This window comes from Trichoderma asperellum, chromosome 6, assembly GCF_020647865.1.
Source record: "Trichoderma asperellum chromosome 6, complete sequence".
NCBI classification, from domain to species: domain Eukaryota; kingdom Fungi; phylum Ascomycota; class Sordariomycetes; order Hypocreales; family Hypocreaceae; genus Trichoderma; species Trichoderma asperellum.
Genome location: NC_089420.1, coordinates 3,480,407 through 3,500,421, shown reverse-complemented (window position 1 = coordinate 3,500,421; position 20,015 = coordinate 3,480,407). Strand labels below are relative to the sequence as shown.

The 20,015-nt window shown below is 46.6% G+C and overlaps 9 protein-coding genes across 9 annotated transcripts; 4 read left to right on the top strand and 5 right to left on the bottom strand.

The window, feature by feature from the left end:
- Positions 1-329: 329 nt before the first annotated feature.
- TrAFT101_010588 (uncharacterized protein) lies at positions 330-632 on the bottom strand (the record flags this gene model as incomplete). Its single annotated transcript, XM_024910336.2, has 1 exon — positions 330-632. The coding sequence occupies one exon, from the start codon at positions 630-632 to the stop codon at positions 330-332; it is 303 nt and encodes a 100-aa protein (XP_024755418.2).
- Positions 633-1,832: 1,200 nt separating this feature from the next.
- Positions 1,833-2,834, top strand: TrAFT101_010587 (uncharacterized protein; the record flags this gene model as incomplete). The annotated part of the gene is made up of 1 exon (XM_024901350.1): positions 1,833-2,834. The coding sequence occupies one exon, from the start codon at positions 1,833-1,835 to the stop codon at positions 2,832-2,834; it is 1,002 nt and encodes a 333-aa protein (XP_024755417.1).
- A 246-nt stretch (positions 2,835-3,080) lies between these two features.
- On the bottom strand, positions 3,081-4,138 carry TrAFT101_010586 (uncharacterized protein). Its single transcript, XM_024909019.2, has one exon. The coding sequence runs from the start codon at positions 3,938-3,940 to the stop codon at positions 3,236-3,238; it is 705 nt and encodes a 234-aa protein (XP_024755416.1). The 5' UTR covers positions 3,941-4,138; the 3' UTR covers positions 3,081-3,235.
- Positions 4,139-4,461: 323 nt separating this feature from the next.
- On the top strand, positions 4,462-6,638 carry TrAFT101_010585 (uncharacterized protein). Its single transcript, XM_024902844.2, has 2 exons — positions 4,462-5,257; positions 5,319-6,638. The coding sequence occupies exons 1-2, from the start codon at positions 4,559-4,561 to the stop codon at positions 6,600-6,602; spliced, it is 1,983 nt and encodes a 660-aa protein (XP_024755415.1). The 5' UTR covers positions 4,462-4,558; the 3' UTR covers positions 6,603-6,638.
- A 1,410-nt stretch (positions 6,639-8,048) lies between these two features.
- On the top strand, positions 8,049-9,797 carry TrAFT101_010584 (uncharacterized protein). Its single transcript, XM_024901369.2, has 3 exons — positions 8,049-8,420; positions 8,497-9,126; positions 9,220-9,797. Exons 1-3 carry the CDS (start codon positions 8,144-8,146, stop codon positions 9,486-9,488), a joined length of 1,176 nt encoding a protein of 391 aa, XP_024755414.1. The 5' UTR covers positions 8,049-8,143; the 3' UTR covers positions 9,489-9,797.
- A 1,681-nt stretch (positions 9,798-11,478) lies between these two features.
- On the top strand, positions 11,479-12,263 carry TrAFT101_010583 (uncharacterized protein). Its single transcript, XM_024902147.2, has 2 exons — positions 11,479-12,065; positions 12,141-12,263. The coding sequence occupies exon 1, from the start codon at positions 11,524-11,526 to the stop codon at positions 12,001-12,003; it is 480 nt and encodes a 159-aa protein (XP_024755412.2). The 5' UTR covers positions 11,479-11,523; the 3' UTR covers positions 12,004-12,065; positions 12,141-12,263.
- A 465-nt stretch (positions 12,264-12,728) lies between these two features.
- TrAFT101_010582 (uncharacterized protein) lies at positions 12,729-14,076 on the bottom strand. The gene is made up of 3 exons (XM_024904569.2): positions 13,827-14,076; positions 13,436-13,767; positions 12,729-13,373 (listed from the first exon to the last, which is right to left on the bottom strand). Exons 1-3 carry the CDS (start codon positions 13,990-13,992, stop codon positions 12,948-12,950), a joined length of 924 nt encoding a protein of 307 aa, XP_024755411.1. The 5' UTR covers positions 13,993-14,076; the 3' UTR covers positions 12,729-12,947.
- A 2,411-nt stretch (positions 14,077-16,487) lies between these two features.
- TrAFT101_010581 (uncharacterized protein) lies at positions 16,488-17,237 on the bottom strand (the record flags this gene model as incomplete). Its single annotated transcript, XM_024901348.1, has 1 exon — positions 16,488-17,237. The coding sequence occupies one exon, from the start codon at positions 17,235-17,237 to the stop codon at positions 16,488-16,490; it is 750 nt and encodes a 249-aa protein (XP_024755410.1).
- A 153-nt stretch (positions 17,238-17,390) lies between these two features.
- Positions 17,391-19,654, bottom strand: TrAFT101_010580 (uncharacterized protein). Its single transcript, XM_024905599.2, has 3 exons — positions 19,255-19,654; positions 17,982-19,189; positions 17,391-17,910 (listed from the first exon to the last, which is right to left on the bottom strand). Exons 1-2 carry the CDS (start codon positions 19,548-19,550, stop codon positions 18,127-18,129), a joined length of 1,359 nt encoding a protein of 452 aa, XP_024755409.1. The 5' UTR covers positions 19,551-19,654; the 3' UTR covers positions 17,391-17,910; positions 17,982-18,126.
- Positions 19,655-20,015: the final 361 nt, after the last annotated feature.

The following is a 20,015-nucleotide window of genomic DNA, read 5'->3' as shown; positions in this document are numbered from 1 at the left end:
TGTCAAGAGTCAGTTGTGCAAAGGGGGAAGAAGAACCAAAGTCTACGCTCTTCGCCTAAATTTTCGACTAGACTGCTGAGCCAAATGCGGCAGACTTATGAGCAATTGTCCTGTGTAATACTTGTTAGCTTCTTTACAAAGGTACCGGCTTTAGGCTCTGTCAAAACATAACTCTTCAATGTTTTTCTCCCTCTTCTTCTTTAAATGCGTTTGCGTTTTCATATCATGAAGTCCTCATATCTAACCCGTCGACGGTGAAAACAAAGTCATCATTCTTCGAATGAGCCATCGCCACCTAGTCATCTCCTGGTAGTTCACAATCCGCAAAATCAACTTCTGCGATGAAAAATCTCATCCTCATTATCCCACCCTGGGCCCCCGAGAACATCGCCGCTGGGAGACACGATCACCGATCCTCCTCTGCTCACTATTTCGTCCCCACGCTCAGCTGATTCAGTTATCCATTCTGGGAGATCACTTGCCCTGATACAGGGTGTTGCTGATAAAACAAAGGCGTTGCACTCAATTCCGATTGTCTGCATTAATGGAACCCAAATCTCTGTAGCATGAGCAGTTGGTCCGAGAAACAGGTTTATGCCCTGTTCATAGATGCTTTGTCGCAACAGTGGCATCCAATTTTCCCAACAAATTGCAGCTATTCCCTCGTCTTTAGCATTCTCCGTCTCGATAAAGAGCTAGGAGATGCTTCATAACTTACCTGACATCCTCAACTTCACTACTTTGATTGTCGTTGAGACCGCTTCAAGCGTTGATGGGCTTCCCTGGCCCCACGCAACTCTCTCTAATCCTGTTGGCATCACCTTGCGTCTCTTACCAATTACTCCCAGCCTGGGGCATATATAGACAATAGAACTGTATAATGTTCCACCGCATCTTTCAACAACACCAACTATTATAAAGACGCCGGTATCAGTTGCTATCTTCTCTAGTCGTTCCCTCGTTCCCTCTCCCCTGTGAGTGCGGTTGGGAGGTCGAGGCAATTCCCGTTTCATCCATTTTTGATCAGCTCCTTTAGGCGTATCTCCAAGATCAGCAGATGCTCGCCAATGATTCGTATATGGGTTGTGATCCTTTTCATCACAAAACGTTCCGACTGCAGAATTGCCAAAAGTAGATAGTCGTGGAAACCCGCCGAGAAAACTTCTGGGAAGAGGGCAAGATCCACATGTTCAGAGCTCAATTCTCTTACTCTGGTTTCAAGCACATCGAGTGCCCGTTCAGGATCATGAAGTGTATGAACTTGCGCTGTCACAATCTTTAGTGTTTGATCTTTTGGAGCCATATCCTCCAGCTGGTGATGGCCTTTTTGACGTGCTGAGTTACTGTTTTGAAGAAGCCTGAGTTGTCCAATCCCACGGCCTTTGATGAGCATATAGTCACAATATTGACGATTGATAACTATATAATTACTATTTACATGTTATATAAGCTAAGTATTGCGACATTCAATAAGAACATCGTGATTACGCTGGAAATTGCCTAATTCGGTAAGGGAGGATCCGTAAGTACGCGCCGTCTGTCTCGCTTAAGTCGCTTCCACCATGAACCACGGAAGGCAGCGGAAACTAAACACAATTGCTAACTACATTTCGTGGGGTAGTCATATGGCAGCTTTGAAAAGAGATATCAGAATATTGACAATCCGTTAGATAAAAGACTGAAAGGGTTGCCCCAGTCTTATCTAAAGACTTCACATTCACGATTCCATCTTTCATATCCTTGAGGGCGAAAGTTCTGCTAGTTTCGTAAATCATACCAACATCCCGCTATACTCGTTTCTCCCGAGGGAGGAGAAAAGAAAATCAGCCACCATGCCCAAGGTCATCAAAGTTGCTGCGGCGCAGTGTCGAACTCTTGACACAAATGCAAACACTCTTAAGCAACTCGAGACCAAAGTCAAAGAGGCTGCCGCTAAAGGCGTCGACCTCATCCTGTTCCCAGAGGTTTACCTAGGCGGATATCCGCGATTCGCAACCTTTGGTGCCAAGATTGGCCAGAGGACTCCAGATGGCTATCAGCAGTTTTTGACATATTTCCAAGGAGCTATTGATCTGGGAGATACGCCTCAAGGTGCGGATGATGATTGGATCCATCGTCGACTGCCCACTCTTGAAAACGGGCAACGGGGAGACGGTACCCGTGAAGAGCTGGAGAGAATTGCTCAAGATACTGGAGTGTATATTGTCACTGGCGTTCTGGAGCGTTCTGGAGGTACTCTATATTGCTCTATAGTCTTTGTTGACCCTACCAAAGGCATTGTGGGAAAGCGACGCAAGATTCAACCTACTGCTTCTGAACGGCTCATTTGGGGCCAGGGCCAACCAAAGTCGCTCAAAGCTGTCAGTACCACAATTAAGGGGGTCAAGATTTGTCTTGCAGCTGCCATCTGCTGGGAGAACTTCATGCCTCTGTTGCGCCAGGCCCTATACCAGCAGAATGTAAATCTATATCTCGCACCAACCGCTGATGCAAGGCCGACATGGCTGCCTCTCATGGAAACAATTGCATACGAAGGTCGTTGCTTTCTTTTAAGTGCTAATCAAGCTGTTCGTGATGATCAGCTGCCTGAGTGGATTACTGAGGTAAAGCGAGAGGGCAAAATGGTCAGCCCTGGAGGATCTTGTATCATCTCACCTTTTGGCCAAGTTTTAGCAGGCCCACTATGGGATAAGGATGGTGAGCTTCTCATCCAAGAGTTGGATTTTGAAGAGTGCGAGAGAGGCCGATTGGATTTGGATGTTGCTGGATCTTATTCGCGGAATGATTCTTTCCATCTAGAGGTCAAAGGTCTTGATTTAATTCCTCCGCCGTAGAGACGAAAATAGCAATACATACTCTTGAAACTCGTGGACCTTGATTTGATTCCTCAGCCCTAGATCCGAAAATAGTAATACACACTCTATAAACTCTGACAAGATATTTGGTCAGAAAATAAGATGCGCCATCAGCTGATTAATGGACATGCAAATCTTCCCAATACAGCATTATCGCGAGATGTATAAGTGGGTTGTCTTATATCGATGGTGTATTAAACGTATGATGAATGTATAGTAAGCACTGTGGGATTGAGAACCAGGACAGTTTACAATCGTTTAGAGCACTTTAGAATAGGAGCATTTACCTGCTGCCTATTTAGGAATATGTACTAATATTTTGAAAATTTCTATAGATAACTATTTGTCTACTATTTTGCTATTAACCAATTGCAGCTTGCTTATGGGTTAATTCTAATCTCCTCAGTCCAGGCACTCTTTTCCTGGTTGTACAAATCCCAGGCCTTGCTAGCAACGTTTTTGTTGTTGAGGTTGGGGTTTTCATCACCAACTGTTCCAGCGACAGCAAGTAAACAGATGTGAATACCCTGAGAGGCAAATTTTTCGCGAAGGGAGAGGGTCAAGTTCTTCTGAGAAGCCTTGGTAAGAGAGAGAGAGAATAGGTCGGCAATCGGAGTCTCAGGAAGGTGAGAGTTCGTCACCATAAGTGTCGGCTTAGCCGTGGGATCTTGCTTAGCCACGGCAGAAAGTTCTGGGATAGCCCACTTGGCAGTGTTGTACAGAGCAATAGTGGAGATTTGGAAATCTTGCACAATGCCCTCGTCGTTGAACTCCAATAGCGGAGTTAGAGCTATAATAGCAGCGTTGAATAAGATAAACTCGGGAGTTCCCAAATCATTCTTGATTTGTGCAAGAGTAGTGGCCAACTTCTTGCTATCGATGATGTCGGTAGGATAGGTTTTGACTTGAACCTGTCCTGGGGCGGCGCTGCTCACAAAAGCTGCGTCCTTTTCTAATTGGGCAGGATTTCTAGCCACAAGAGCAACTTTGTTAAATCGCTTGGAAGCGAAAATGGAGGCGGTGTGGGAACCAATACCCGGGCCGGAGCCGATGATGACCACAGTGTTGTTGGAACGAGCAGACATGGTGTTGAAGATTTAAGAGAATGCTTTTAAGTTTGCTATGTGAAACTTGATAAGCACTCTATGAATGCTTAGATTGAAACGCAAAAGAGATGAAACTACTGATAATGCTGATGTTGTTTATTGATTGACGCGAGTTCTAAATCATGATACACATGCCTTAATCTTTATAGACGTTTTCCTTGTCGCTTTCTGTCAATCTAGTTTCGATTTCATCTAAGCACTTGTTCAACACGACGTTTCTAATGATGTCTTTGGTGGGCATTAATCAGCCACAGTATAGTGTCCAGCTGATTAATGAAGCCGGGTAGGCTCTGTTCCTTGAATTGCAATTCGTGGCATCTCCGCGGAGTCCACTTAGTAGTACTATTTCAGTCCCGTATTACGCTAGATTTAGAACGCCCAAATGTTTGCTCCATGCCGACCCAATGGCTCGGCCGTAGGGCGGCTTTTACCGCGAGGCCAGTAAGTGCCTCATTGGCCGGTCGAACTCGGCCGAATTTGCTTAATAACTTGGGGTGTAGACGGCTACCTCGCTTGACTCGATTATCTCGATACTACTAAAAGGTTGTTTGATCCGTAACAACTCAATTATACACGCGTATTGACAGCATCGTGAACATGGCTGAGAGACGTAGGAGACGGACAGGCTGCCTCACCTGCAGAGCACGACATGTCAAGTGCGATGAACGAAAGCCTGAATGTGAACGCTGCGAGGCTGGAAATATTGAATGCGCAGGCTATCTTCCGAAAAAGCAAGTAGAAGTGCGGGAGTCGCAACGCCGTGGCCGTCGTGCTCGTCCTGGATCATCTTCAGCTCTCAGCAATATTGCTACACCCCCACATTCTCTTTCTCCAGACGCTTCATCACTTTCATTGACTGGGGAAATCGCCAATTATCCCCACCAGCTCTTTCGCAGCGATGGACTTCCACTCGTCGGTTTACCCAGCAACCCACGTCCCTCTCAGAGGCCATTAGCAGGTGCTCGAGAAGTACTTGCGTATCACCAATTTCTCTTTCGCACGCTGCCAATTCTCTTTCCTGCAGAACACTTGTGGTTTTGGAGAGACAGATTATGCGAAGAAGGATGGGGAATCGAATACTTATACATGACGTTTTCATCGCTCGGCAGCATGCATCGTGCTGTATTAATGATGTCGATGCCGGGTGAAAGCGACCGGGATCGAGGACTAGACACTAAAGTGATTGCTATCCAAGCATACACTTTTGCTCTTCAGGAGCTAAGCCGATATTTAGAAGAGGCAAAGAAAACGCAGGATGTTTTCATTGCCACTCTTATACTAATGGCCTATTTCGAGGTAATGAGACATATATGCATTGAAATCATTTAGGAGCTACGATCTAATGAACAAACAACAGTGCTTCTCTTGCAATATAACGGCAGCATACAGCCATATACGTTCAGCAAGCTATTATTTCGAAATATACAAGGCTCGTGTTTCACGTCAAAAAGCTAAGAACACTCCTGCTCTAGACTGTCTTGATACAGCTCTTCAGAATTTGAGTTGGATGTGCTTCATGGCACTACCTCTACAAAACAAGATGCCCTCAACTTGGCAAGCCCTTACGGTATCCGAAGAGGCTCCCGGGACACCGACGTCTTTGCGACAAAATCTACTCAACATCCTGGCTGAGTCTGGGTTAGGAGATTTCATATGGAACCTAGTGCCACGGTACTCGAAGTCTATGGCCCTTGCTAAAATTTACTGGCTACAACAAAAGCTGCAAGCGTGGAGAAACGTAAATAAACCAATTCTACAGCCTTTGGCCTCAGACATGGTAGAGTCAAATGAAGTGAAGCTTTTAGAGGATCCCTTCCTTATCCCACCTCCCCTCTATCCGACAACGACACCATACGATTCCTCTGCTTCTCTCTGTAGCTTTCTTTTAGGCCGCACCTTTTGGCTTTTATCGATCCTCGAAGATGGCGTAAATGCAGAAGCACACAAACAGCGGGCATTTTTGCACTTTTACGAGGCATTGCAATTTGCGGTGACAGACAGAGCTTGTAAAGCAGTACGTCCGAGTAACGGGAGTGCGAAATATTCATCTCCATTGCCTTGCGAAGACCTCGAAAACGGAATGTTATCTATGCTTTACATAATTGGGCAATGTTCCCCTGAGCCCTCCTGGCTGCTTTGGATCATACAGTTTATGAAGCATTCCGGAAGGCAAGGCCTATATAATGGGCTCGTCTATGCCGCTAGCCTCGAAACTTGGCATTCATTCGAGGTGAATAATAGTGATTTGCAAGACGATTTTCTAGTGCAGTACCCAGAGCCCCCATCACGAACGATATCAGTCCTCGTTCCAGACGCGAATGGGACTGATTATGTCACGTACTATGCTAAGCCGGCTGCAATAGATGAGTTGCTTATAAGCAATGGCGGCTTGATGTATTATCTCCTTGGCGACACACATTTGTCACGTCGACTATCGGACGACCACATTGAGCAAAGTGTCCATATATATCACCAACAAGGTCTAGATATGGAATTATTCACGCCTGATTGGCTCCAAAGCCAAGCTATTTGCCTCGACTGGCAGCATCGATCGCTCCAAGTAGAATTTGATTTAAATTGTATCCTTCAAGACCATGTAAACGGGGGAGAGTTTTCCACACCGATGGACTTTAGCTGCTAATTCTATTGTTATATACTTTCAATATATGCCTTGGGCCTATTTCTGGTTTTATTTTCCCACTTATAAATCTATTCTTGATTCAAGATGCACCTATAAATCACACCTTGGCCAATCATTCACCAATCTAAAGCTAGTACAGAACAATTCCACTTGGATCATGCATTACGGGTAGCTCGCGATGCTCTTGCTTCAGCTCTCCAACTAGATCTTTGTTAAAACAATAATATTGCACATCAGTCTAACGACATGGAGACTTCGGGCGAATCGCAATTCGAAATACTGCTGCTCATATTGCTTAGATAAGTGGCGAAAATAGCTAGTGACCACGCGGCGACAGGGGCCACGCGACAAAAAGACCCGAGGACCTTACATGGCTAGCATTTACTTACATAAGATGTTTGCATTGACAGGCCCAGAGCTATTAGTCTAAGAAGGGAGGAAAAGCTCAAAATAGATCCCTATATCAGTAATAAGAAAGTTGAATATGGCTGTTCAAACACCTTGCTAAAGTTCCACTGTATGCGCAATACGCTAGACAAGTAGCTGACTACATATATATAATCCTTATTAGGCTAGTGATGCGTTAGAGCTTACGGGAAGGCCTAGTCCCCGTAATCTAGCGTTCAAGTTTAGCTGTATTAGCGCCACCAGTTTGTTAGGAGTCTTCCATGAGTTTTGAGGAGAATCTCGAGTCTTCAGTAAAGCTGGAAAAACAAGCCAAGGATGAGCCTAAGACTAATCTCGGCTTATAATATGCGTCTTAAAAGGCAAAAAAGAACACTAGAGTACCATTCTAATAGACTCGTTGGCTTACGCGGCTACTATCTGTAGTTGTCACTCCTAAAACCACACTACCAGCCTCTGGTTCTGGTTCACTCTGACAGCAACTCTCTGAGAGATGCCTGCTTTAGAATACATGTACCACGCTAGCCCATCAATTACTCTTAAAAAAATTTAGTTGCGACTGGTGGTGTCCTGAGCCTTGTTTTTCACGCGCCGTTCTGCGCCATGGTCGTGATTCATAGTCTAAAACGACAGGGCTATGTCATAATGCTCAGATTTTGCACAAATAGAGCCTTTTATTATAAATCTAGCCAACTTCGAATTATCAATCATTCTTGATAGTACTAATTACGAGGCTTTTTGTATTGACTTCTTAGACGATAATGTCGCCGTTTACGGGGTAACAGTGCATGTTGAGGTAATATTTGGTGATGCCGACATCACAGTTTGAGAGTGCGTGCTAACACTGAGGCTTACAAATGGTCGAAGACGAATTTGCTGGCCTTTGATACTAGATGGTCTAGCTATCAGCGGGGTAAAAATAAAGGGCATCGAATAAATAGGATCAAGATTCCGATTCGTCTAAAAGTTGCTAAATTACCCGTTGTGGTAAACTGTCCCGTATACATTTAGCGTCGAGCTGCTATTATATGGTCTTCACCCCGCAGCCATCCATCAGAACTCTTTCATCCAACTTCCTTCAGATTCTTTTCTATTTTCTTTCTTAATCTAAATTTAATATACAGTGAAACGTTACGATGAAGGCGCTCATTCTCACTCCTGCAACGAAAGATGTCTCTATTCAAGAGCTCCCCGTTCCCGAACCTCGCGATGGCGAAGTCCTCATTCGAGTTCATGCTGTGGCACTTAATCCCATAGATTCTATATATGTGGTCCATCCAATTGCAGAACAAGAGCATCGAATTATCGGAACGGACTTTGCCGGAGTGATAACCGCTGTTGGGCCTGGTTTGAGTTCTTCAACCGATCTCCGCGCCAAAGTTGGCGGCCGCGTGGCAGGATTCCATCAAGGTGGTGAGTTATTGTTAAGGCTGCATATTTACTTGAACAATAGCATGTACAGGATAGACTGACATCTTTGATGTTGAAGCCTGCTCTACCAATGATCGCCCCGGAGCGTTTGCGGAGTACATCACTGCACCATATGATCTTCTCTGGTCAGTGCCAGATAGCATGTCGCTCGAGGATGCTTCAGCCATCAGCATGTGCGGATTGACTGCTGCACAAGGAGTCTACTCGCGCCTCAACCTTCCATGTCCCTTTGATGATCAAACTGGAGCCTTAATAGACAATGGACATGATGTCACCAATGTGCTCATCTATAGTGCATCCACCTCTCTTGGCCTATACGCTGCTCAGCTGGTTCAACATGCGGCTCGCACTTCTGGCCGCAAAATACGTCTCATTGGGGCTGCAAGTCCTTCAAAACATGATTTGCTTCGCAAAGCGCCTTATAATTACGATACATTGGTTGACTACCGCGATCCTGAGTGGGTTGAAAAAGTCAAAATGGCTACGGAGGGCAAGGGGGTTGACCTTGCAGTGGACACCATATCGGAAGGACAGACTGTGTATAGTGTCCATGACACTCTAGCTGCTACCGCAAAGATGGCTGTATTCCGCGGACCCAAGGGAGGTCAATATGATCCATCTGAACTACGCATTAAGCCCATCTATGGAGCCGTATGGGAGGGACTGGGCCATGAGATTGGATATAACGGTAGGTTGAGAAATGCCCATCGTTCATTCCCACATGGTGTTTTATAATAACTACCATGATGACAAGGCTCCATAATGCTAATAATTGTAATAGGGGCCATCTTTCCTGCTAACCCGGAAGCGCGAATGTTTGCCACAAAGTTCTTCAACTTCTTAAGCACAGCCGCAGCTGATGGGAAAGTGAAACTGGAGCCGAATCCCGTGCGACTTATGCCAGGAGGCTTAGAGAGAATTGTGCCGGACGGTTTCACACTCTTGGGTAGCGGTCTTGTGTCGAAGAGGCCAGATACAAGCCGCACAGAGAATTACATGCGACCTATTAGCGGAGAAAAGATTGTATATAAAATCTCAAGCAAAGCGTAAATGAGTGAGTAGCGACAGACTACAGTTTTCAGCGTTACAATAGGATATACGAAATATTGCGAAAGAGATCTTCCAACTAGAATCCAATATTGCATTGCCGCCTTACATACCCAGGGGCAAGGTTGAGGCGGAATAATCCGAATGGTTAAGTGGAGTGAGATACCGAACTATGCTGAACCGACAAGGTTTTGTTTATGTCATGACTTTAGTAGCTGACGTTGGCACCATATCGCAGCCATATGAGCGACAAGAGATGTTCGCTCGTACAGCGTTTCATACGATGATAGTCGTTGTGTTATACCAATTTATAAGCGTTGTGCCCTTTAAAATCGCGTAAAGTCAACTGCAAAGTTGAATGCAAGGAGTGAGTTATAAAGCCTCTACCAAAGCTCACTTTGTTTTCCCAACGTATAGTGGCGACATTGGATGATGAAAGAACAAAATTCACTTGAGCAATGAATGATCGAGACACTATTTCTACGGGCTCATAGGCGAAACTTTGGAAGGGCACACGGTGTGCTAGTCCATTCCCGGGCATTGTAGCAATGGATGATGCCGTAGAATGCCAAAATTATAGGATAAGAAACTATACAGCTTGATAGTAGTCTGTCTACTTTACCTTCATTGTGTTTATCCCGCATATTTGTTTCGACCCCTTCCCCCTTTATCCCTCACCCTCTCAAATCTTGGCGATGCGTCTAGCACCAAAAACTCACTGAGTATTACACACGGAGATATGGACTTGATAACACTTGATAAGTCGCGCGTAAATAGTAGCAGCGCCAAGGGGTCTGACGAAGGATGGATTATGAAGACTAAGGTTCTAGGAGTATCTGTCAGAATCCAAAGGGGCAGGCGGTAATGCGGGAAATAATATAGTATTGATAAAGAAGAGTGAACCCTTGGCATGTAGGTATTGAACCATGTTTTCTGCCTGCCCTTATGGTAGAACTCTTTGGGTCCTCGCATGATGTACAAGTAGTAGTACCTGTGCAGAGTACGTAAGGCACGCATCCTCGTCGTCACTGGGCCACTTATCCCCTGAACATGTATATATACTTCATACACTCTAAACATGGCCCAGCGATGAAAACGGGCCTTCTGACCCGGCTATAGATGATGCCAAGCAGCCTGATTCGATTTACTGCACCCCATATCCCTCCTGGCGATGCCTCTATGCGGTAGTTGCAGGCAACAGCGGGGTACAGGATCGGCCACCCATGGCGACACTAAATGCAAAGTCCAGGCACCTGAGCAGTTAAGGTACGGCGCATGCGGGTGATTTAGCCATTCCGGGCCTGGCAATTAGATGCCCACTGATATCCACGAAATACTCCGTACTTGCTTGCTTCTCTGCTTGGTAAATACTATGATCAAGGGGTTACAGAGCCTATAAAGGATCAGTACTAGTAACCGGTGCCTTGCGTGTTAGCTTAGGGGCATGAATTGAAGATACTTGTAATAGCACTAGCACTTCATGTGAGCGGAGCCCAGGCATAATGCTAAAGTAGCAGCATATGCCTCTCATGGGATGACGAGAACCCATCTTCGCCCATCTGATATCGACGATCAGAAGCCGTGACACCTTTCAAGAGTTCACCTGAGCTCCAGGTCCTTATCATCTTGTTTAGGGTGCGTTTTTCTCTCTCGTTTTGCCTGTCTCGGCGGAGTTTGGCACCGCAAAGCTTCCGGAAGAGGTCAAACGAAGCTTTAGCGCCTGACCACCTATTAGGAAATCCACCTTCCTGATTGGGACTCATATCGGCACATCTTTCGGTCAAAATGCATATTACTATGCGTCTCGCGCGAACCTACATGGAGCAGGAGACAAACCTGGGGTTGTGAACAGCCGGATGAGGTGCTTTGACGAATTGCTTGGCTCAGGAGGTTCTTCGATTGGTAGCATCTATATAGGAGCGGTGCTTCTCGCCCCCAGACTGTGGTCAACCTCTTGAAGTCTTGCCCCGGATTTTGCATAGTAGGAATAAAGCTTTGGAACCAGTCTTCTTACATTGAACTCTTCACTTCAGCAATCATGAAGACCGCCACCTTCATCGCCGCTGCCCTCGCCGGCCTCGCCCTCGCTGCACCAGCCAGCAAGCAGGGCAAGGAGGTCGCTGCCCTCAGATACGCCAACTCGAGGCCCCTTGACGCTGCTGCCATCCACGGTCCTGCTTCCAAGCGCGCTGAGGCTGGTGCTACTACTGCCACCCGAGAGAAGAACCTCGTCGACCTCAAGTATGCCAACAAGAGGCCCATTCCCGAGGGTCACGCTCCCAAGGCTGCGGCATCCAAGCGTGATACTACCTCCACTACTGCTACTCGTCAGAAGGATCTTGTCGACCTCAAGTACGCCAACAAGCGCCCCATTCCTGAGGGCCATGCTCCCAAGGCTGCGGCATCCAAGCGTGATACTACCTCCACTACTGCTACTCGTCAGAAGGATCTCGTCGACCTCAAGTACGCCAACAAGCGTCCTATTCCCGAGGGTCACGCTCCCAAGGCTTCCGCATAAAAAAAAGCAAATTTACCTCTATAATGTGAGGCTTCCTTCTTGTATATAACCTCTTTTTGATGGTTCGTCAATATGCTCTCCTCCGCCGGTCGCGGTCATGCTGTTTTCATGTGGCTAACAAAAAGATTTGTGAACAGACACACCACATATGATTCGTCGCCGCCAGTTGTACATATTGTTGACGGCGATGCCGATACGTTAGATGTGGATGTATATATGACTCGCAATGTATATATGAATTGCACGATATTACTCTGCAGAGACCTTTGCGCTTTGCTGTTCTCCGACCACGCCAGTGACATGATGTAATGTGAAGAGTGTTATGGAGTGCCAATGTAACAAAGTCGTAGAAGCGGCTTGCTATTACCTGTGCGGGAACCTCATCCGACGTTTGTTTCGTCCATGTGGCGCCGTCCCGAATAATGTGGGCATTGGTTTACTTCATTAAGCAATTAATGCCTCACAACCACGGAGCTCTATCTACTACGCGCAGTACTGAAATGGCTGTGGTTTCCATGCAGTTCAGCTGAGATTACTGGGATTGGAGTTGCGGACCTCAAAATTCTAGAAACTTTTTGACATGTTTTGCGCTGTGTTTCAAGTGCTGATGGCCACATAGCCGACTAAATTTAAGATACTTACCGAACAACATATCAGTAATCAGCCATCAATAAGATCATCAGACACACAAAGGCAAGTTTCAACATCACGGAAAGGAACCCGTTCTCATCAACATGCATCATATTCTTGCTCGAAATACACGCTATCATAAAGTATATACAGTTGGCGGCGCATGGCACCATCCATATACAATTAAGTAAAGTAAACCAAGTCATACTTCATCCGAGCAATGCCGTAAAACCTTTTGTCTCGGCCACCAATTGGCTCCAAAAGTATGACCTCATACAACCCGCCTTTGAAACCCAATACCAATTGCCGCGGAATTAGTTGTCTTTGGCACACTTGCCGCTCTTGCAGACCAAGTCATCAGAACAGTCATCGTCGCTGCTGCACTTGGCTCCAGCACAGTGACCAGACCAGGAGCAGGTAGGCTGGCTGCCAGAGGGCTTGGTGGAGGACGCAGGAGGAGGAGTAGAGCCGCCAGAGCTGCCAATGCGGGCAACGAGGCTGTCACCAAGGGCGCCGAGAGAAGCCTCGAACTCATCGAAAGAGGAAGCTGACCAGTCGGCTCCCTTAGCACCGGGAACAGCACTGGCACCGGTGAAGGCAATGTAGAGGACGTCGTTGGCATCGTGGGCTGCGTTGCCGTTGACGGCATTGCCATAGCAGGCTCGGCCGAGAGCATCAGAGACCTCACCAACCAATGGTGGGCCGTCGTCACCGTTGGTGTCACCCCAGACGCCGTAGAACTGATGATGTTAGAATAGTCTTCCAGAGAGCAATGTTTTATATGTGCCTGTTGCATGCTTACCATCTTGTTGCCACACACCACGGCAACGACAGACAGAGGGTCAACGCCAACCGACTCCGGCTCGAAGGTCACGTAGCCAGACTTGCTGCCCTCGTTACCCAGCACCACGTAGGAGTGGACATAGGCGTTGAGATCCTTGATACCGGCCTTATAGCTTTTGATGGTGTCCTTGAAGGCAGTGTCGCCCTGAGTATCCTGGGAGCTGTCACAGCTGCCGTCGCCAGTGCCAAGAGCACCGTCACAGTCGATGTCCATGTTAACCAGGTTGCCGTTGGTGCCCTGGAGGTACATGATGCCGTAGTCTTTCAAGTGGTCACCACAGTAGCTGAAGTCTGAAGCCCCAGTCAGTAAATTACTAAAGCACAAAGGATATACTATCTTGTTGACTAACTCTTGGAGTCGCCCTCCTGGCTGTAGAAGCCGCCCTTGAGGATGTTCTTGCAAGAACCCTGAGCACGGATCGAGTTGTACAAGCTCTGGACATTGGCAGGAATCTGGCGAGCCAGAGCCGGCGAGGCCGCAAGGGCAGTGAACAGAAGAGTATCGAAGCTGCGCATCTTGATCGAGTGGTTCTTGTCGACTTGTGTTGAGTTGACTGGTGGGTGAAGAGCAAGCTCTGGGTTTCAACAGAGGAAACACGAGTGCTTTATATAAACATCGGACTGAATAGTGTCATCTCTCCTCGGCACCTCCACACAAGGTTCCAATTGTTTTACAATCATTGGCCCAGCGATGCTCCATTCGTCTATACGAGCAGGTGCAGCTGTTTCTGGCAAGGGAACCCTCCGAGCCCAGAGAGCATTAGCCAGAGCCCTGTTGGCATACCACTACTATTGCAAACCCAATAGTATTTCCGTCATATTAGTGGCGCTCCTCGGCCCCCTGCGCTAGGCCTTCTATAACTTCGGCTTTCGCGACAGGCCACAGCCACAGTTCTATGCGCTGAATCGGCCATCGCCCCTTGTTTTCCGTTACTAGTTGTAACGTTAATAAGAGGCTTACATCCAGCTTCCTTTTTCAGCCAGAGCAAAGTCCTCTTGTACGAGAAATGGGCTTTCTGTACGTTTTTCCGTGTTGGAACTCATACAGGAGGCTAGTGATATCCAGCCGTCTCGTATGGGATAACCAGCTCAGTAGAGTATATGGCGTGGGCAGATCCCAATACTGAAAGTGGTTAGTAAGCATGACTTCTAACCTACAGAAGGAAGCTGAAGCTTAAAATTAAGAAGGGAAGGAGCTTAATCCACCAACCGCTGACCAACCTTCACTGCACTATCATTCTGACTCAATCCAGTGTCAGAACAGAGCTCTTACAGTAGACGTCAGAATAGCCAACCAGCGAAATATCCGCCTTTCTGTAGCAGCTGTTCTCAACGTTACGCCAAGTAGGAGGGTTGAGAGAGAGATGCAAGACTGATTCAAGGCATTAGGCATGATCAGTCGTGCAATGGCGCAGATCTCTACCCTGAGAGGTCCTCTCATTAAACGCCTCGGCAGCCACGGTATCAGGATCATGTGGAGAGCATTAGCTTGCCGCAGGAATCGGTTCTCAACTAGAAACGATCTAGCAACTCGCTAGCCTGCCAGCATGGATACAAGCCGTGAGCTGTACCGGACATACACATGTTTGCATCGGCGATTCCACCAATCACGATGCTGGAGATGGCTATTCCATTTAACCACAAAAAGAACTTAGATTGACGGCTTGGCTTTTATCGGTAGTCGGCACGTTTGTTTGCTATAGTGCAGACGTCTTTGCAACAGGAGGAGTTTGCATATGATGTTCCGGCCATGGCCGAACAAAGTGGAGATGGACTGTCGCTCTTCCGTGCAGCCCACGTGTCATGAGCCGGAAATATATGGCTTACAGGGCACAATGGCTAGCAATGCTTGCACTGGAAGTTGTATTCCATCATAGAATCCCACCTCGTACGCAAGCTCAGTTAAACTCTTTAGTGAGGTCTGCTCTACCTTACACAGCGTATACCCATAGTCCTTGCTAGTAACATAAATCATAAGCGTTTTCATTCTAGGGAGACGGATTTTTGCACATACAATCAATGTGGACATGGCAGAATCTGCGTTAGAGACCAAATACACGTCAGAGGTTCCGTCGGCGAATTGTACGTAAAGATAACCTAATACTACTTAATAGTTGACAAGCTTTTACTTAGCTCTTCTCTAATATGGAGCAACGTTAAATGCATGCGGGAAGGTATTACAACCCCCACTGAAGGATTCTAGTTCATCACTAACCAACAATTTCCAGAAGAGGGAGAGTCAATTGTGATGCTATGAAGCATAGTAATATAGGATAGCCAAAGATGCATAAAAATTTCTATTGGCCGAGGCAACTCTGCTCTTTCTGTGGGCGTTTAATTGTCCACCAATGAGATATACTTTGGCAGGTGTTTCAGTTCATAATGGGTAACGAACGATGTGAGTCCACAACAGCCTCACGACTAACCTTCTAGAATCTCTCGGCTTCCGTCGAGGCATGATATTTAAACGTAATTAGACAGGGATGCGCTCAGGAGTCAAATTTTATTTTGATATTTTTGCTTCATGACACAAAGTGATGTAGAACAGCCATAGTGGGAGGTTGACTCAAGCTAAGTCTCTTTTCTTCTCAGACAACGTCCCCTTCAAGACAGATAGTAGAGAACGTATAAGTGGTATAAATGGTATAAACAAGCGGCTTACTGAGATGTATGATCAGCATACGGAACTAGGCCGATCCACATCTTACACCCCAACACCTAGCACGTGGACCGCGAATCAAACAGGAAATAATAGGAGGAGCATCACAATTTCGACGGCTTGATCCGAGAACGCTACTGCACGCGGTATAAACAGGAAATTAACAACGGTAATAGTACGGAATACTGCTTCGTATTTCGTGTGTATATACGGCAACTAGCGTGCTCAAGGTAGCATCGAATCCTTCCTCTGCGCCCCCCCGGACAACTATTTACGCATCCTCTAATCCCTATATCCCACCTTTGCCGAAACCATTCAAATCACAATACACCGCAACAATCGTTCCAAGTTTTCAAGAGTGCACCACTTTAATAGACCGGATGTGCACCTCTGAGGTAACGGCAGTCTTGCCCTGGTTATAGTTGCCAGTCTTGAAGTAGCAGTTGGGGGAATCCCAGTCAAAAGTAGAAAGCGTCGTCTTGTTTCCGTTGATAGAAATGCTCAAGACGTTTTTGGAATAAGACATGACATAGGTAAAGTACGTTCCCACAGGAACGTTTCCGAGCTTTGTGACAACTTGATCGCTATCCTCATCGCGCTTTACACCAACGACAATATCGCCTTTGGTGCTGTAGTACATCTCGGCAAGAGGCTTGCTGGCTTCGGCGGCAAAGACCTGGCCAATGGCGGTGCCGTGAGTGCCGTCGTCTGCCTTGACAACCTTCAGCGTCACGGTATTGGTGTTTGTGCCAGTAGGAGCCCAATTAGTGTTTTGACCGTTCTTGTTCACTTCTCGCAGCTCCGTCCGGCAGTGCTGGCTACCGGAAGTGGTAGCACAGCCAGTGATGTCCGGGTTGCCCGGTGCCGTCAGAATGAGCTCACCATTGGACTTGTCGGTGTAGAACGTAGGACCAGTGTAGCCGTTGCAACCTTGAAGGGCTTTGCTCTTGATGGTATCGACGCTGCCATCGCTGCCTGTTGGGAGCTGAAGACTCCAAACAGTGAAGTCGAAATTGCCACCAGGAGCACAGCTCGGATTCAAGGCAAGAACAGCCGTTATAGGCAGAAGGGAGAAAAGGCTAATAATAAACTTGGGAGCCATGATGAACAATGTTTTTGTTGATACGTCTTAGTTTTGCTCTGTTTTGAAAGACGCTGTGAGAGTGATATGATCGACAAGTGATCTTCAATGTCGAATCTCAAATCTCATTGCCTTTTATAACTATTGCCACGAGCAGTTCGTAGCTTGTTTCTGCTCAAAGATCATCTTATAAACCTATACGCCTAGCCTATTCTCTCCCTTTTTTCCACCAATTGCTTCTCATTCCTTCTCAGAAAAGCGAATAAGCCATTTTTTTCTACTCGAAATGCTTCCCAAATTATGCTCCGTAAGCCTAAGACAGGTCTCCAATGCCCCTCTACTCTAACACCAATGATAATCCCTTCTTCAACCAGCGCCAAGTAACGTGGCTCAACACCAAGATCAGCTAGGCAGCAGAATGCTAATGCGATCTACATATCCACTCCGCCTTTTTGTCAACCTTTTCCCCCCCGCATAAATAGTAGTAGCAGATTCGGTACCCCTTCTGTCAGATCGAAAGGCCATCACCAAGTGCCGCGGCGGTAAAATTGTTGATTGGTGGGAATTCTTAGTGAATCTGTCAATGCAGCCGCTTCGGGCAGCAGCTACGGCAGAGCTGCCGTACAGATATCAAGATACTAACCTCTGGCTTTCACGTAAGCCGAATATGGGTGCAGCTTTGAGCATGAAATGTCTGAAAAAGGAACTAGTTCAGCCGAAAATTCCATAGAGTAGTAATAAGGATAAATATTCTGCCTGACTAACACGCAAGCAAATAGTTTATGACATAATACGCGGAATACTTGCTGGCTTTCAAAGCACACGGCCCTTTCTGGATGTCCCATCATCATTATCATCATGTATTTCTTTTTTTGTTGAGCTCCCATAGACGATAATATCATATTCAAACTCAGTCTTCCTTTTCCTTTGAAGGTGTCGGTATTTTATAGATCCAGCTCACTCTTCCGGCAAATGGCTCTTCTGATTCTACATAATCAAGAACCAGCATCCGTCTATCAATCGGAGGGAAAATCCAGTTCTGCAAGATATGGTCCGCTATTAATGAGGGAAGTATGTAGAGTGATAGGAAGTAATGAAAGAGGTTAGCCCAGACAGTCAGCCGAATCAAAAATGCGGATAACTTGGCATCTATATTAGCAGGTCCTTGCCGAAAGGCATGATACGATTGGAACACTTGGTTCAAGGCGAGAGTACTGGGTATTCCATCTGGTGCTTGGGCAACGGCCAAATGGAGTCGATTGCACAAAGCAACTACGTCTTGTAGCCCACTCTGATAGCCAAGACCCAGGTTTGGCGCGAATTTGTGACAGCTATCTCCAGCGAGCACAATGCGGCCGCAGCTCCAGTGGCGAGTCATTCCTTCTTCTATAGAGGCCATAGAAGAGCTTATCCTCTTATTATAAGCCTCTCTCACCTTCACAAACTCAGTAATGGGAAAATCGGTAAACGTATTCACCATTTCCTCCATATCCTCCTTGGTATAAGTGAGGCGTTGCGTCGTCGGCTGCGGCAACTTTTTATAAAGAAAGGTCCAGCAACGCAGCTTACCGCTCAAGCACATGATGGAGTGATCCTTGTGATATGTTTCATAAACCGTCATGTCTGGGCATCCAGAAAGGTTCTGTTCGCTGAGAAGTGAAGGAGTGGAAAACCAGAGGCACTTGTACGTTGTCAAGAACGGATTTTCTGCGTCCCAGCTTCTCGTCGGGTCCTCTTCTAGAGCCATCCGGCGCATTACGCGGCGCACTTTGCTGTGGACGCCATCTGCGCCAATCACAATTGACCCTTCATAAATAGTTCCATCGACACACTTTACTGTAACGCCGGAATTGCTATTTATAATATCGACAATATCCTTTCCTGTCAGTACCTTGGCCTGATCGCTTCCGAGTCTTTCATACAAAAGCCGCAAGTAATCAACGCGATTGAATGCTATCGATGTGGAACCAGTACTTGGAGGTTGGTGATGAGTTAAATGTCAGCTTATTACATATTTGACCGTTGAGCCATGGCATACTTGTTTTTTAAATGATGGTAAAACGGAGTATCTTTAACGACGCGCCCGTCAATAGTAAGCGCTTTTCTGCGTTCAGACTTATGGCTAACCTCCAAAAGGCTCTCTAGTAGGCCAAGCTGGTGCATTACCCGCATGCTCGCAGGACCAACAGCTAAGGAAGCACCAACATCAATGACAACATTTTGTCTCTTTTCAAGGACGAGGAAGTCGATATTGGCTAGACGAAGGGCATGGGCCGCCGAGAGTCCAACAGGACCGGCACCCGCAATGATGACTTTGAACTTTGGTGCAGACATTGAAATTATAGCAGCGGTATATCTTGCAATGCGATTGAAGGGAACGACACTGAATACAGGACAGAGTTTACGTTAAATTGGGGAAGCAGAGGCTAAATAGACTGCATTTATGTGAAAACGAAGAAACAGAAAGTATCTCTACTAGTATTCGGGGTTGCTTACTATTTCATGTAGCGACCTCGGTTATTACTACCCCGATTATCTACAGCCTTGCTGGTTGTATCTTGATACAGTAACTTTGCTGAAGGTCCTGCGGGATTAACGCAATCGTGGCCTGATGCAGATGCAGCGTGGAGTACCTAGGTAGGAAGGACATTGAGTCCTGCGGGACATGACAAGCATTCTGTTTAGGTAGGTACATGTAGTTGCTATGATTGCCAAGATCGGTACATGTAATCGTATCTTCTGGCTTGTGGAGCGTTAAAATTGAGATGTTAGATCTTCCAAAAGACATGGCATTGACAG

Bases quoted from the DNA above. Each gene is read 5' to 3' on its own strand.
- TrAFT101_010586 (XM_024909019.2), bottom strand. From the start codon at position 3,940: ATGTCTGCTCGTTCCAACAACACTGTGGTCATCATCGGCTCCGGCCCG.
- TrAFT101_010583 (XM_024902147.2), top strand. From the start codon at position 11,524: ATGAAGACCGCCACCTTCATCGCCGCTGCCCTCGCCGGCCTCGCCCTC.
- TrAFT101_010582 (XM_024904569.2), bottom strand. From the start codon at position 13,992: ATGCGCAGCTTCGATACTCTTCTGTTCACTGCCCTTGCGGCCTCGCCG. The intron at 13,768-13,826 runs GTTAGTCAACAA...CTGGGGCTTCAG, and splicing joins CCAGGAGGGCGACTCCAAGA to ACTTCAGCTACTGTGGTGAC. The intron at 13,374-13,435 runs GTAAGCATGCAA...TAACATCATCAG, and splicing joins TGGTGTGTGGCAACAAGATG to TTCTACGGCGTCTGGGGTGA.
- TrAFT101_010584 (XM_024901369.2), top strand. From the start codon at position 8,144: ATGAAGGCGCTCATTCTCACTCCTGCAACGAAAGATGTCTCTATTCAA. The intron at 8,421-8,496 runs GTGAGTTATTGT...TTGATGTTGAAG, and splicing joins GGCAGGATTCCATCAAGGTG to CCTGCTCTACCAATGATCGC. The intron at 9,127-9,219 runs GTAGGTTGAGAA...TAATTGTAATAG, and splicing joins CCATGAGATTGGATATAACG to GGGCCATCTTTCCTGCTAAC.
- TrAFT101_010585 (XM_024902844.2), top strand. From the start codon at position 4,559: ATGGCTGAGAGACGTAGGAGACGGACAGGCTGCCTCACCTGCAGAGCA. The intron at 5,258-5,318 runs GTAATGAGACAT...AACAAACAACAG, and splicing joins TACTAATGGCCTATTTCGAG to TGCTTCTCTTGCAATATAAC.
- TrAFT101_010580 (XM_024905599.2), bottom strand. From the start codon at position 19,550: ATGTCTGCACCAAAGTTCAAAGTCATCATTGCGGGTGCCGGTCCTGTT. The intron at 19,190-19,254 runs GTATGCCATGGC...CCAACCTCCAAG, and splicing joins TACCATCATTTAAAAAACAA to TACTGGTTCCACATCGATAG.